This window comes from Vipera berus, assembly GCF_964194415.1.
Source record: "Vipera berus genome assembly, chromosome: 3".
NCBI lineage: Eukaryota > Metazoa > Chordata > Lepidosauria > Squamata > Viperidae > Vipera > Vipera berus.
Window position 1 is genome coordinate 160,123,786 of NC_138204.1, and position 16,263 is coordinate 160,140,048.

General features: G+C 35.9%; 1 protein-coding gene across 1 annotated transcript in view; it reads right to left on the minus strand.

Moving 5' to 3' along the window:
* The window catches only part of DOK6 (docking protein 6), a 211,075-nt gene that overhangs the window by 19,916 nt on the left and 174,896 nt on the right, over positions 1-16,263 (minus strand). Inside the window, exon 7 of the mRNA XM_081324042.1 lies at positions 5,442-5,559. Within this exon, the coding sequence (XP_081180168.1) occupies positions 5,442-5,559 (118 nt within the window). The remainder of the gene's footprint in view (positions 1-5,441; positions 5,560-16,263) is intronic.

A 16,263-nucleotide genomic window follows, 5' to 3' on the forward strand; every position in this document is an offset into this window, starting at 1 on the left:
GGGGGTTGGACTAGAAGACCTCGAAGGTGCCTTCCAAGTCTGTTATTTTGTTATTCTGACTGTAATTATTATTCCATTCTATATATCTACTGCATACTGCATTAATTATGTAACAAAACATAGTAAATTATATTAGGTGTTTATAAAATGATTGCTACTATATCTGGATGCTGTTGGCTATGGCTGCTCAACAGCATTGCTATTCTCTTACAGCATGGGCTATTATTGGTTACTCCTTCCCATTTCACCTTGTGACCCTTCAGCCTATGACCTGTCAACCAGGCTATTTTTGTACATAGTTTAGTACACTTTCAGAAGAGGGCTGGATATGACATGAAACAGGCAAGAAGCATTTCAACATATGAATCCTGTTACTTGGGCAACTTGAGAGGGACCTAAACATGCTATTCTAAGCATCTTCTTATATTTTGCCTATCCTGGTCCCCAATACATGTGAATGTAACTATTGATGGCTGCTTTTCTTGCGGGTAAATGATTGAAAGGGAAAAAAAAGTCAGGGAAATTCACAGATCACATTTTTTAAAATTTATCCTGCATTGAAACAATCAGATCAACATCACTTGCCAGCCTGGGTACCATGGCACAATATGGATCACTACCAAAGGCAGCACAATGTATGCTACTCTATTTTTTTGCCCGCTTTAATGTGGCCACCTTGATGGGCCCAGAGGTTCAACTCTAGTTTATTACCATCATGGTAAGCTGTGGCTCATCTTGCTGTCTAAACCAGTGTTTTTCAACCTTTTTTGGGCAAAGGCACACTTGTTTCATGAAAAAAATCACGAGGCACTCCACCATTAGAAAATGTTAAAAAATTTAACTCTGTGCCTATATTGACTATATATAAAGTAATTCTCTTGAATAGGAATCAAATAAACACAAAGAAAGTATTTTATAATTACTTTTCAATTTTTCCCACGGCACACCAGGCAACATCTCGCGGCACACTAGTGTGCCGCGGAACAGTGGTTGAAAAACACTGGTCTAAACAAAGCCATAGAGCAATATATTTTATATTCTTTTCATTGTTTCAGTTCATAGTGAGATGAAAGAATCACTTAGGAGAGTTATTTAAATAAGAACGTAACTGTAGATATGCCAAAATGATGAATGCCCCAGCAATTTCGTTTAACATACTTTAATTTGCAGATAGTTATACAGGCACAAAGGAAATGCCTGCAGGATTAATTTAAAAAAACAACAACAGCAGCTGAGTGGAATGACTGAGAAAATTATTTTAATGTTCTGCATATGATTTTTTTGTAAAGTTGTGCAATACAATTTATTTTGCTTCTAAACTCTGTATTTTGCATTTGAACGAAATAATTATTGTCTTTTTTCATCTTCAGTGGTAAAATAACCTTATGAGTATTGATAAAATATTGGAAGTATTTTTTCCTAATTACTTTTTAAATATACAGCAATAAATTAATAGCTAGAACAGTAATCTTAAGTACTGAACAATGATAAATACCATTAAAAACTAAAACAAAAGTTTAAAAAAGTCTAAATACCATCTGAAAACACCTATAAGAACCATGCACATAATTTTCAAATTATAGTTTTACCATTTTTCCTATTTATTTCAGATTTTAATGAACAATGTCAATATAACAGTACTAATATATAAGACAAGAAATATATAAGAGAGCAGGAAGAGCCTCACCATCCAATACTGAGCTACAAATATTCTCTTCTATCAGTAGTAAGATAGCAGCAAGTAGTCCTCACTTACTCATTGTGGTTACTCATTCAGCAACCAAAATGACAATAGCACAGAAAAAAGGACATTTATGAGTGGTACTCAAACTTGCAGTTGTCACAGCATCCCCAAAATCATTTGATCATAATTTAAACATTTGGTAACTGGTTAGCACTTACAACAGTCTCATGGTCTCATGGTCACATGATCACCATTTGTGATCTTCACAGCCAGCCTGCCACAAGGAAAGTCAACCAGGAAGCTGGCAGAATGTTGCAAGTTGCAGTCACTTGACCTCATGCTTAACAACCATATGTGACATCAGGCCTTAAAACCACAGCTGGAATTGATATTGTAAGTTGGATATGGCTATATGATAGTTCACTTTACAAGCACATCGCTTAGCAACTGAATTGCCAGTTCCAATTGAGGTCACTAGGTGAGGAGTACTTGCATTTCAGCATTTTTCCACTATTTCTTAGATTAATTATTTCAGTTGAGTTGTTAATTACTGCTATCATCTGGGTTTTTAGTGAATATACTGGATAGAATTTGGAAAGAGTTTTATGAACTGTCAGCTGCCAAGAATACGATAATATAACTTCCCTCAGATAACTGTATCTGCTATATATTTGAGAATTATTTTAAGATTTTTCTTCTTCTTGATGTTTTGTAACAACCAGGCTTAAGAATTTAATGCATTTAATGGATTATTTTCCAGTGGGCCCAGTTGTTAATGTTACCTGGTGTACCAAAAATTAAACATGAAAAGGAAATGAACAAAGAAAAGAGCTATTTAGTTATTTGCAACATTTAATTAGTTATATGAATTTATTAATTCTATTGACTTTATTCTTTCTATTTCTAGAAAAAATATCTAAATAGCATATTATTGAAAGATAACTTAAAACCCCAAGGATATACTTTTCCAAGGAAATTTGGTTATGGTTTAGAAAGATAAGAGATATATATTGGTTCTAATATCAATGCAGGAAAACAATGGATCATAGTTCCAATAAATTAAGACTGCTTTAAAAATTTTCTTGTAGAAGAACCCCTCACCTCATTGTACAATTGATAGTGGAAACAATAAAATATTTGATTTGGAGATAAATAAAAAAACATTTTGTCCATTATTCTTTTTAATGTTTTTATGATATATTTATTCACTGTCCTATGCGAAGAATTTCAGTCTTAATTATGTTCATCTTGATATCTCCTATCTCTCATATTAATCAGATACATATCTACCGAAGAGTAAGATTTTCAGTAGGAATTGGTATTAAATTAGTCTGCAGTTTCAATCAATCACCTTGGCTAATTTTCAAATCTGGAATAAGGGAATTGTATTTTTCTTATACTAAATTATTTCTTACTGAAAAATATGTAGCATAGCACATATTGTGTTTACTTGAAGTCTGTTTTTAAAAAATCTTTCTTTTGCTTTATCACTTGCCTTTAAGACATAAAACCACATGCTGTACTATATACATGCATTTGTCTTTTGCAGTATTTTCAAGAGCTGCCCACCTGCTGATGTTAATTTAAGAATAGAAGTATTTTTAAGCGAATTAAACATTTCATTTCTTATTTTCCTTACTTCACATTGTTCTAGCTTAATCAAAAACAGTTAAATACTCTCTTAGGCAATACAGTCTGTACATTTTGTTATTTTCTAAATCAGATTCCTGGTTTTTCAAAGAGATTATATAAACATATATTCAAAGGTATGCATATCATTGTAGCTAATAACAGGAAATAGTGCATAAACCATGTCATTGTCAATAAAAAAACCCCTTTAGGACATTTTAATCCATTCTTACCTAGAAAATGTCCAAGTTAATAAATGAGAAAAATACAAGTAAAAAGTAAGGATGCCCACAATTCAGCGTGATTTGGAAGTTCTTTGGACTTCATGTGAACATGAATATAGCATCTGTCATTCACTAAAACTGCCCAACTTTTTTAGGCTTTTATGGGAGCCTGATGAAATCTTATGATTGAATTAGATATTTGATATGGTTCTTAAAGCAGCAGCTAACCTTTTCCTCAGACACACATAAAAGAATAAAAAAAATGATGGACTGCTTTAATAAATAGCAGAGAGATGTTGAGCTTATTATAGGCACAATACATTTTTGGAGTCACTACTGAAATGTATGCAGCCATACTAGTAATCATGAAAAAAAAATCTCTGCCAACAATATCAGGGATCATGAACAATAAGGGCAATAAGTACATTGTAGAAAGCATTTTGTCTCTTTTTTGCCCTTTTTATTGTTTGTTGACCTGTGTGTTACAGGCAGAAAAGGAGAATATACATACATGTATACTGTACGTACCTCCACAAATTCTCAAAATGTCTCCATCTTTTTATCTTAATAAAGAAGTGACACTGAAAGAGCACCTGATTGTACTATTTTTCTATTACTTTAAACAGAATTGTATTTAAGAAACACAAGGCAGTCACCAGAAATAACCTTGTAGTAGCAGCATTTAATTCTTCATGGTATGTTTTTATTTCATCAAATTATGAATGTCCCTGATGATTTAAGGCTGTACAGTTCTGTACAGGAAGATAATCTGACCTAAAGACATTGTTTCTGACAGTCCATCACTCTCGTAACATTACAATTTCATTTTTTTCTACAAGAAAGACATCAGCAAAAAGCCATCTCAGCTGAAGATTAACAGCATATTAACTCTCAATCTCTGTACTTTGATTTCTATACACAATCACACTCCCACTTATTAATATACCATGGAAGCTATATAGAAGTATATTGTTTGGGAGGTGTTATTAACTTTAATAATTTTTATTATGCCAAAATTGGTAAGGTAATAATTACACATGTGTGGTTCAGTGAACTGCTCAGATAGTAAACCCATTAGGATGGTAAAAGCAAAAGATAACAAAGTAACCAGAAGACTGGAGGAGAGCATATATAAGGATAAAATAACAATTTTGGTAATTAAACTGGACCTTTTGTCTAGTCTAACCTATAATTTGGACCTCTATCTGCTTGGGTGAATGAAGACACATATAAAAGAAGCTGCATATGTGCCTATATTTCTCTCATTTTTCAAAAAACAAACCCCATCATTTTCTGGATGTTTTTGATAAAAAAACAACAACTGGGATTTCTTCTTTGCCACAATAAAACATTGCCTTATCTGTGGTGTACATTTACAGAAAAATAATTTGCTAGTAGCCATCTTTTATCCACAGAGTTACAAACAAATCTGGGAAAATTTAGGGTGTCTATTTTTTTTAGTCCTTTACTCCAGTCATGATTTCAATGTAAATTAGAGGAAAAGTCCAATGAAAATGCAGTTTCCACGCGGGTGGAACATAAGAGTATATTTTGTACATAAAACACTTTTACCTTTCCCCCCTATATTTGACAAAGTGCTTTGAGTAATTATCTATTTATCTGTGGTGGCAAATGACCACATTCTGTGTAGAATATGCCAGTGAAAACAAAATTAAATCTTCTCTAGCAGCAAATAGCTTCCTCTGATAAATTCCGTATAACCCTTCCACATTAGTTTCCAAGACTCAATATGCCTTTCTGCCTTCCTGCCTGCCTGCCTGCCTATCCATCCATCTGTCCATCCGTCCATCCATCCATCTACCTTAGTAATTTCAATGGTAAGAAAATCTTCAGTGCAGATGAAAGCAATTTATGAGGGGAACCTAATGGTTCAAGCATCTTACCTTGTAAACTATATATTTCCCCCATGCTGTTCTGCCGAGTGATGTGATGCCAGTATGCACTACGAGGAAGTGAGATTGACTTAGGTAACGTCATTGGTTCGGACAAACTGGTCTGAAGCTGCAAAGATAAAGAAAATACACCATAGCATGTTTTTGAGCAATCTGTCATATATGTTTCAAGCTAACATTATCACAATTAATTTGTTAAACTGATATATTTTAACTCACAATCAGTTAGATTTTATTGTGTCCACTAAGCTGGCAAAAGTTTGATGAAAATCTACAAATCAACATATTGTTCCTTAAATTTTCAAAAAAGCCAGTTTGTGTAGTGCTTAACGTCCTGGCCTAGAAAGCCAGAGACTGAGTTATAGGCCTTCCTTAGGCATGAGAAGCTGGTTAGTAAGTTTGAGCCAGGCAGTGTCTCAGCCCGACCTATCTCATTTTGTTGTTATTGTGAGGAAAATAAAAGGCAAGAATATTAGATATTTTTGATGCCTTGAACTGTTCAACATATATAAAAAAGGCAGAATATCATCATCATCATCTCCTTCAGTCCAAACTCAGCAGAGGAAATATAAAGCAATTAATATCTGGGAAAATCCAATTATTAAATACATAGTTGGAATAGTGAACGGGAGTCAAGCAGAACTAAAAGCCTTCCATAGGAAGATCAGAAAAGCAAACACAATGAATCCTGTCCTTCTTCCACATAGCAGTGTTGATGGACTCTACTTATCAAGGAGCATGGACAGGTGAGGAATGTTGCAAGTACCCCAAACTATTGAAAAAGAAGAAGGAAAAACACTGGAAGACTATCTGAAGGCCAATGAATAAGATGCCCTGAGTTTAGTATACCATGAAGGCTAATTGAGAATGAAACCAAGCCTTAAGAACAAGTGCATACAAAGCAAGGATTGAGAAGAGAGCAAAAGAAATCAAATGCTGCCTCTAAAAAGAAGTTGAAGAAACAGTGAGCCACCTAAGTTGGCTGCTGTAAGAAGATCACACAGACCAATTACAAACAAAGATATGGAAAAGCAACAACAATGGTGCATTGAAATATCCACAAGAAACACCACTTGCCTACAAGCAAAAACTGGTGGGACTACCCCAATGGACAAAGTAATAGAAATGAAGCAGCTAAAGTGCTCTGGGACTTTAGAATTTAAACATAAGACAAAAAAAGTCTGGATAGTGGATATGGCAGTACTGGTGATAGCAGAATAGAAGAGAAAGAACTCTAGAAAATAAAAAAGTAAAAGATTAGCAAATAGAAGTAGCACAACTATGGCAAAAGAAAGCAAAGATAGTACCAATAGTAATAGGCACCTTGGGTGCAATCCCAAAATATCGGGGATTGCACCACTTGAGCTCTGACAAAATCATCATCAGTTGATTGCAAAAGGCAACTTTACATGGAACAGTGATGATATCTTTAACATCATCAAACATCTGCCTGTCAGATCCTAGGATAGGTGGATAAAAGTGCCAAATCCAGTCCAAACATCTGGCTGACTGTGTGATGAACCATAATAATAATAATTGCACTTTCACTTTGTAGCAGTATACTTGTTACTGTAGCTGCATTTCAAGAGGAAACCTGGCAGACAAACAAAAGACAATTTGCCCTTGCACTCATGGCTACTTTCAAACCTGTTCAGAAATGTAATGCTTTTTTTTTTAATAGAACCATTAACTATCTAGCTGCCTTAATATTTGAAAGTGAGCAAAATTGCAGATGTTGTTCAAGAGATGGGAATTTGAATATAGGGATCTCCATAACACTATAAACTACCTACCTGCTCAAAACAAAGGGTATGCGATGTACTAGGAACAGTGTCTTTCATATAACTAGCTCCTAAGATAAACGGTGATCTATGCACATAGGTTTGTTCTCCACATATTTATTGTCTTGCTGAAATAGTTGGCAGATGGATTTTAGTTAACAAGATTTGTTCGTAACAAATAACAAGGAGCAGGTTAATCAAATGAACAAGTGAGTAAAGATGAAGGTGAGTAAAAGGTTCGTGGTGCAGAAGCTACAGTGATCAATTAAGAAGGAAAGTGGGACAATATTTTCCAATAGACAGCTTGTGCAATTAGTAGAAAAGGTTCTTATAGTGTGAGCTGTGCCACTTGATGTTGTGATCTATGCTTTTCCTAGCTACTTTTGGTGACTAAGAGGACTATGAATAGTTGGAGTCAACAGGTTATGAATGTTTCTTTCAGAAAGGATGCAGTGCCACCAATCCTAAAATGAGGTGGTAATGCATTGTCTTCTGAAGAAGCTTTACCTTGACAACTTTTACCCAATACCAACATTTCCTTTCTGGGGGAGATTTTGGAGAAGGTGATGAGAAATCAGCTTCAGAGGATGATAATGCAGGAATACTCTACAGCATGGATTAATACCTCTTCATGGATCTGGTACATGAACTACTGTACATCAGGAACTAGGAAATAGGAGTGAATCCCTGCTAAAACTAACTAATATCTCAGTAGCTTTTGATACCCATTGACCACAATATATAGATTTTGGAAGGTAGGGATACCAAATTACAGTGGTCACGCTCCTATCACAGCAAACAGACTCAGTTGATAGTAATGGGGAAATGAGTATCAAGCCCACAATCTCTCCAATATGGATATCTCAGGGCTTAATTCTTCCCTACTCCAGGATCCAATCTGGTCGGTCACCGGAACCAGAGATTTCATCTTCTGAGCTTTCAGATTCATGCTGGAGCCCATCTTCAAGGAACTTCTCTTTCCCTACTGCTGTGTAATATCTATATGAAATCAATGAGAGAGACATTATCCATTATTTTGTTTTGCTGTAAGATACTATCAATACGCTGATAATGTTCAATTATAACCAATACCTTGGGCCATAATGGATATACTATGAAAATTCTGAGCTAGGATCTGGAAGTGGTGATTTGGGGTATGGGCCAAAACAAGTTAATGATGAATCTCAGAAAAATGGTGTTCCTGGAATTCAGAAAAATCATGGTTCGTTGACACCTCTACTGATTGTTCTAGAAAGAGTTACTCTGCTCTAATGGGTTTTCACAAATAAATGAAAACCTACCATAGTTCTGAGATACAACATTAGGTGGATGTTAGGTTTTGATATCTATCCTTTTGATTAGTGCCACTGCACTATATATTTTGCTTTTTAATGTTCCTCAATTGTTAACCTTTTTTTCTTGTCCACTGCTTACTGGCAGCATAGACATGTTCTGCAACATAAACACTTTAAATGAAGCTAAATGATAACAGATTTAGATCCTTAAAAAGCCAGTACAATTTCACACAGTGCATAATAAAATAATGCTATTTGTGTCCTCAAAATATAGTGACAGCCACCAGCTTAGTTTTAGAATTAATGAAGGAGAAGGGAATCAATAGTCGGGCATCATACTGGGAAACTACTTTACGATCAGAGGAAACATGCTTTTGATTCAATGGAAGAACAAAAGGAGTTCTGATTAAGGACCAAAAGAGGAGAAAGCTATTACTACTACCAATAGGCCTCTGCTGGTCCATTAGAAACATAACCCCATCCACTGGGAAGACAAAGAGAGAGGAGAGAGAAATGGAAAGATGTGAAAAATGATCCCGCCTTCCATTATTGTAAGGTTCTTCTCTCACTGTTGGTTAATGATTAGAAACCCTGCAATATATTTTAGATGAATCTATCTTTTTCGGATTAGTTCTAAAATTCCAACTAAAGTTTACAGTTTCCATATCTGTGAAAGAAATCTCTGACATCTTTTCACTAAAAAAAAAAAGGTGATCTGTAGGTTTTGTCCAAGCCAGACTGGATTTGTGAGTAAGGCTGAGTAAAAACTGGCTTACTAAAGCAGCTCTAAAAGGCACTGTTCTGTGTAAAGTTCATGGGCTTGCAAGCAGCAAACTCATTAGGAGGTAATGATTCCGAAAAACAACATTAATTCTCACGTGGTCTTTCTACTGCAGCTATTGTACAATGATTAAAGGACATCGGGGACGGGACTGAAAAGAACTTATGGGCTGTATTGTCTGCTTCTCCCAACCATGCTGCCCTACAACCCTAATTTAAAAATATATAAAAATACTATAGATCAATACATGCAGACAGGACATTCATTTAAACAATGTTTAGTAGTAGTAGTAATTTACTTATTAATCTTGTGACCTTATCAATAAAATAAAATAACAATAAAATACAGCACATAGTCTATTTCTGGAGTAAGATAGGAAGAAATCCTTATAAAACAATATGTATTAGTATAAGGTGTCATAATCAGATAAACAAATCTCCCTTGCAGGGTACTCCAATTTATTCAGTGTCCAGGATTCAGAAAACCACTGCTTTAGTTATAAACTTAGCACTTCTATATACAGTATGTTCATTTGAGCCCAGAGGAAATATAACAATCTGTGAACTAGATGATACTGGGTGTTCTTTCCAATAGGGATGATAAGTATTTAAGACTAATGGGGACATATAATTGACATTTGAACAAAATATGAGAAATATTCCAATGGCTGGGGTACTGGTTATGGAGGTTCTCTCGTAAATTGGCTAATAAATAATAATAATAATAATAATAATAATAATAATAATAATAATAATAATAATAATAATAATAATAATAATAAGTTGGAAGGGACCTTGGAGGTCATCTAGTCCAACCCCCTGCTCAGGCAGGAAACCCTATACCATTTCAGAAAAATGGCTGTCCAGTCTCTTCTTAAAAACTTCCAGTGTTGGAGCATTCACCACTTCTGGAGGCAGGTTGTTCCACTGGTTAATTGTTGAATGGTAATTGTTAATTGTTAAATGGTAGAAGTGCTCATATTTAACCACGGAGTCCAAAATCTCAAATATTGCTCTAGCATAGGCCCTTCTTAAAATTTGTGTCCCACTCAATGACAAGCATTTTCATTTTGAAAAATCTTTTTATTCTTAGCCGATCAACCTAGGAATCTATTTTTAGCCAACAATTCCATGTTGGTTTGAGCACTAATATCTAGGACTCCCTGTTTAAAAATTTCCCTTGCCTGGGAGACTTTTGGGAAGTCTATTACAGTAACAAAATTTGGAATTATTGTACATTTTACATTTGGTCAATTTATTTTCAGAAGAAAGCCTCATTTATGAATTCATATAAATAACTGCTACAAAAGGCAACTACCGGTATTTACTATAGAGTAAATTGAATGCTCTGGACAGAAGGATTCCAAGGTCAGAATAAAATACTCTTTCTAAAAGTTTCATTTTACGTTTCAGGTATTCTAATATTCTGTTACTGGCTTGCTCATTTAAAAAGAAAAATCCTAATTCATAGAGATTATGGCAATATATTAGCTAACAGAGCCCACAACAGATTCTATCCATGCTACTAATATTTGGGACTAGGGATATGTCAGTAAATTCTTCTTACTTCTTTTTTTGCTACAGGCAAGGTAAAAATAAATGAAATAAAATATAATCCCTGTATCTTCTGTTGTGCTTCCATTTGGAACAATATGCACTATGCATGTGCAATACAGATATTGCTATAATGCTGAATTTTCAGTTTGTAAAGACAAAGTTTCAGTAGTTTTGTTGTGTAGGATATTTTCCCTGTTGTTCGCAGACTCTGCTGAAGTGAGTCTGACAGATTGTTCTTTACTTCAGTGATGACATCAGTTCTGGGGATATTTGTGCGGACATACTGTATGCGGCCACAAAAAGCATGTTTACATGTTGCTTTCTTGTGACTTTAAAACATAATTTTTCCTCTAAATCTTTTATTTATGCAGTTTTTAACATATTGACTGATTGGCTCACCTTAATGGTTCTAGAATGAAAATTATAGTTCCCTAATCCACATGACCTAACTTCATGTTCTATTTTGTGAAAATCAAGATTTACATCAAGTCACCTTTTGGGGTTTATTATGAATATTTATGATAGATAGATAGATAGATAGATAGATAGATAGATAGATAGATAGATAGATAGATAGATAGATAGATAGATATCCATATATCCCTTTCAATCTTATCAAGTATATAGTGATCCAAAGTATATTATAGAGATGGATTTTCAGAAACATTTGACACTCCCTCTCCTAATAGCAGCTCTTATAGATTGGTAACTAGTTAAAAAAACAGTAAAAATAAATGGGTAATTGTCTCTTAGGGAAGATATGAAAAATGGAGTCCCCCACAAATCAGCTCACACTGGATAATGAAAAATTCTGACTCAAGAGAAGTATATACTTTTCACAGTATAGTTGAACTATGGATTCACTACCAGCAGTTGTGGTAAAGGCAGCCAGTTTGGGTGGTTTTAAAAAGGAACTGCATGGGATGATGGAGGATTAGCCTTATCAACAAAAATTAATATTTTGTAACTGCCTTTTGAATCACAGGCAAATGTTTTAAATGCTGATTGGCAGAAACAGCAGTCAAAGACTTATATTTATTTCCTTTAGTCCAGATTTGTGAGCATCACAAAACCATCTATTTGTCTACTGGGTTGCACATAATTCTGGACTATGTACCAGATATTTCATGGCAGTGTTCCAGATCTCTGTCTGTCTGTCTGTCTGTCTGTCTCTTTCTTACTTTGTGTGTGTGTGTGTGTGTGTGTGTGCGTGTGCGTGTGTGTTCACAACCCATATACAATCTCTCTCTATCCACAAGTCTTTTTGGAAGTTATACTGAGAGGTCTGCAAGCACTGGTACTATTGCTCATGGATGTCTTTTGAGTTTCACTTCAAATAAGAAAAAACTACTTCAACCTCCAAAGTTGCTCTTGAAGTTTTAAAAGCTTCATTGGTACAGGATATGGGCTATTTGATCTCATACATCACCTAAATGATATCTGAGATCAAAACATCTTTTTACTACATAAGAAAAGCAAAAGCAAAAGCTTTTTTTCCTTCAAAAGAAGCAGTGGGGGGAATTTTACCTCAAGATGAATACAGTACATCCTATATAATAGTACCATTTCTTGCTACTGAAATCATAGCATTTATTTATACAAAGGATTTTGGTCTAAATAGTGAAAGATAAAAGCAGGCCCTTGAAAACTAAAGGTCAGTATAGTAATATTCCATATTTGCCTTAATGCATCATCAGGGAAATTGACATGGTGCATGATTTAATCTCCAATAAACATATATTAATGTAACTTTTCACAGTTGCCTCTTTTGAGTTAATTTATTCTGATCCCCCCCTTCTCTTCTTTTGGCTCCTCAAAGTATTTATTTAAATGTTCCTTTAAACCTGTGAGGGCAGAGATCTGTCTCTTGCTTACTGTCACCCTATGAAGAGCATACCGATGGCTGGCTATTTATCACCTTAGCAACAGAGTGCCCCCTGCACTGTTTTGTCTCAGTACTATAAATATTCTGCATCAGATGGTAGCAAATTGCAGTGCATCTCTCTGCCTGGCAAGTAATTTGTGCCATCTTGGGTAATGCAATATTAATATTTGCATCATTGAACACATTTCAAATTTCTAAAATATTACCATTGATTTATTTGGAATGATACTACTGAGGACATTTTGATATAATATATCCTTAGTCACTATATTATACAACACAATCTCTTTATGTTATCATGGATGTATCCTTTCAAGGAGAGGTGGGCAACACCTGCAGGCTGCATTCCCTCAGAGCTAAGCTGATGGAAGCTGTGATTAGGGGGAAAAGCATCACTGAGCAGAATCGAAAGAGGACAATTCTCCACCAAGTCAATTCTCTTTTGTTGACAAATCTTTCTCTCTCCTTTTCTCCCTCCCTTCTGGATCATTCTTGTCCAGAGATTTTAACAGAGGGCTGTCCAGATATTTTTCCAGAGGGTTTTAAAATCAGGGACCAGAATTGTCCATTTTGCTTTAAGAAAGAATAGCTTTAAGATCCAACTCTGAACTGCCCAATGAAATTTGAATTCATTGTATTCATCTTTGATCATCTATACTAATATTTATGGAACACTTTTTTTAAAAAAAAACTCTCGACTTCCGAGAATTTACCTCTAATAAAATAGTTGGTAACTGAGACAAATTCAAGGCAGGATAGAATGCAAAGAATGACTCTGCTAGCCAAGGCTGTGTACATAAATACTACAAATGAAATGAATTATGGAATACATACGATACGATACGATAATCTTTATTGTCACTGTCCCATACAGAACAACGAAATTGAAAAATCCACATCAACCCCACAGAACCCAACAAAAAACAACAAAATACATATCAACATACCACCCCACCCCACATATACACATTTAACCCCTAAAACACTCTAACACTCTAAAAACTAAATTCAGAAGTTCTCTGAGAAACTGCATTCTGCTGCATTCAAAGCCAAAACCGCTTTTGGATAAAAACTATTTCTCAAGTGGCTGGTCCTGGTCTTTATGACCCTATACCTCCTTCTAGAAGGCAGAAGCTGAAAGAGATCATTCCTGGGGTGCGTGCAATCCTGCACAATCTCCACAGCTTTCTTATAACACCTGGAGGCATAGATTTGATCTAAAGTAGGAAGAGTACACCCAATTATTCTCTCCGCAGTCTTTACGACCCTGGACAGCATTGTTTTTTCCCTGACTGTACAACTCCAAACCACATACACAGACCATAGGTTAACACGCTCTCTATGGTACAGTGGTAGAATGCCAACAACAGGTCCTTTGAGAGATTATGCTTCCTGAGAATTCTCAAGAAGTATAACCTCTGCTGTGCTCTCTTCATCACAACTTTGGTGTTTGCTCCCCATGTCAGATCATCTCTTAACTCCATTCCCAGAAATCGAAACACCGAGACCTGTTCCACACAATTCCCTTCAATAATAAGTGGATGAATGTTCGATTTGCATTTCCTAAAGTCCACAATAATCTCTTTTGTTTTTTTTAAATTGAGGAATAAATTATTTTCCCTACACCACTCCATCATCAACTCAACCTCCTTCCTATAAGCTGACTCCCCTTCCCCAGCAGTAATCAGTCCAACCACCGTTGTGTCATCTGCAAACTTAATGATCTTATTGCTGGGGTAATAGGGAACACAGTCATATGTGTAGAGCGTGTACAAAAGCGGGCTCAACACACACCCCTGCGGCGTCCCCGTATTTATACTGAGATCCGCAGAGACGTGAGAACCCATCCTGACCCATTGGGAACGATCTGATAGAAAATCTAATATCCACCTGCATAAGCATGGTGGGAGCCCCAGATCTAATAATGTGGGCACTAGTCTATGCAGAAGAATAGTATTAAATGCAGAACTAAAATCTACAAATAGCAATCTCGCATAGTTCCCTTGTTTCTCCAAGGGAGTCAGGACAGCATGTAAGGCCATGGCCACCGCATCCTCCGTGGATCTCTTTCCCTTATATGCAAATTGACAAGAGTCAAATCCAACAGGCAAACAAGCCATGATACGATTTCGCACAAATTTTTCAAAGCATTTCATTATGACAGGTGTAAGCGCCACAGGACGGAAATCGTTCAAACTATCTATATTAGATTTTTTTTGGCAGAGGTACAATAGTAGATGCTACATAAGATGCTACTTTTACCAGATCTCATCTCAAAATACGTTTGCAATTATCAAAATCTATCATTTGATGATCCATGTGAACAGTCATTTTTTTGGCTCAAGAGAAGAATATGCAATATTATGATGGTTTTGCATAATAATAATAATAATAATAATAATAATAATAATAATAATAATAATAATAATAATAATAATAATAATAATAATTTTATTTATATACCGCCCTTCTCCCGAAGGACTCAGGGCGGTGAACAGGGCAAATGTATAAAATACAAAAATACAAAAGTTAAAAGGAATTAAACATAATGCCCAAGGTAAAAACAATAAATACAAATATTAAGAACAATAAAAAACCCAACCCATCCCCCATCAGGCCAAGCCGGCTTGTTCAAATAAATGCGTTTTCAGATCGCGTCAGAAGGAGCGGATGTCGGGCACCATCCGGAGTTCAACCGGCAACCGATTCCATAATTCCGGGGCGCCCACAGAGAAGGACCTCCCCCTGGGGGCCACCAAACGAAATTCTCTGATCGGTGGCACCCTGAGGAGGCCCTCTCTGTGGGAACGCACAGGGCGGAGGGAAGTTGATGCCGGCAGCAGGTGCTCCCTAAGGTACTCTGGACCCATGCCATGTAGGGCCTTGAACACCATTACCAGTACCTTGAATATTGTACAAACTACCAATTTCCTTCCTGAGACAAGGATCTGATAGAATTCCTTCTTCTTCCATGTAGAAGAATCAAACAGAATAATCTATAACACCATAACTGCGAATATCTGGGTGCCTAATGATGCAGGGCAAAAGGTGAAGCACATGACTCTCTTTCAAATGCACTATTATTTCCTGATTCCCAGCATCTGTCATCTGAAATGGTTGATAAACTCCATGCTATAACAGGACTCTCTGATTACAGGTGGCTTGTTTGAAGCATATTGTCATCTTCTGGTGTAGCTTGCTTGGCTTATGATGAAGGAAGTTGCTCTGTTTACACCACATGGCATATGCTGGCTTCTCCAGCTGATGTATCGATTTCATGTTCACAGTGTGAAGGGCCTATGAATCACACTACTGGATGCTAGTGGTGTCTGCAGACAGCTTCTGGCAATTGGAACTAACCAGGACTGAATATGCTTGTAGCACTAGTGCTAGTGGCACAACTGATAGACTGCTCTGAGTGGTCCGCAGGCAATACTAGCCTCCTTTGGTGCAAGTGAGAATTCTCAATGGATGGTAGTGCTGTTGCCAAAACGTATCATTTGGGGAATCATAAA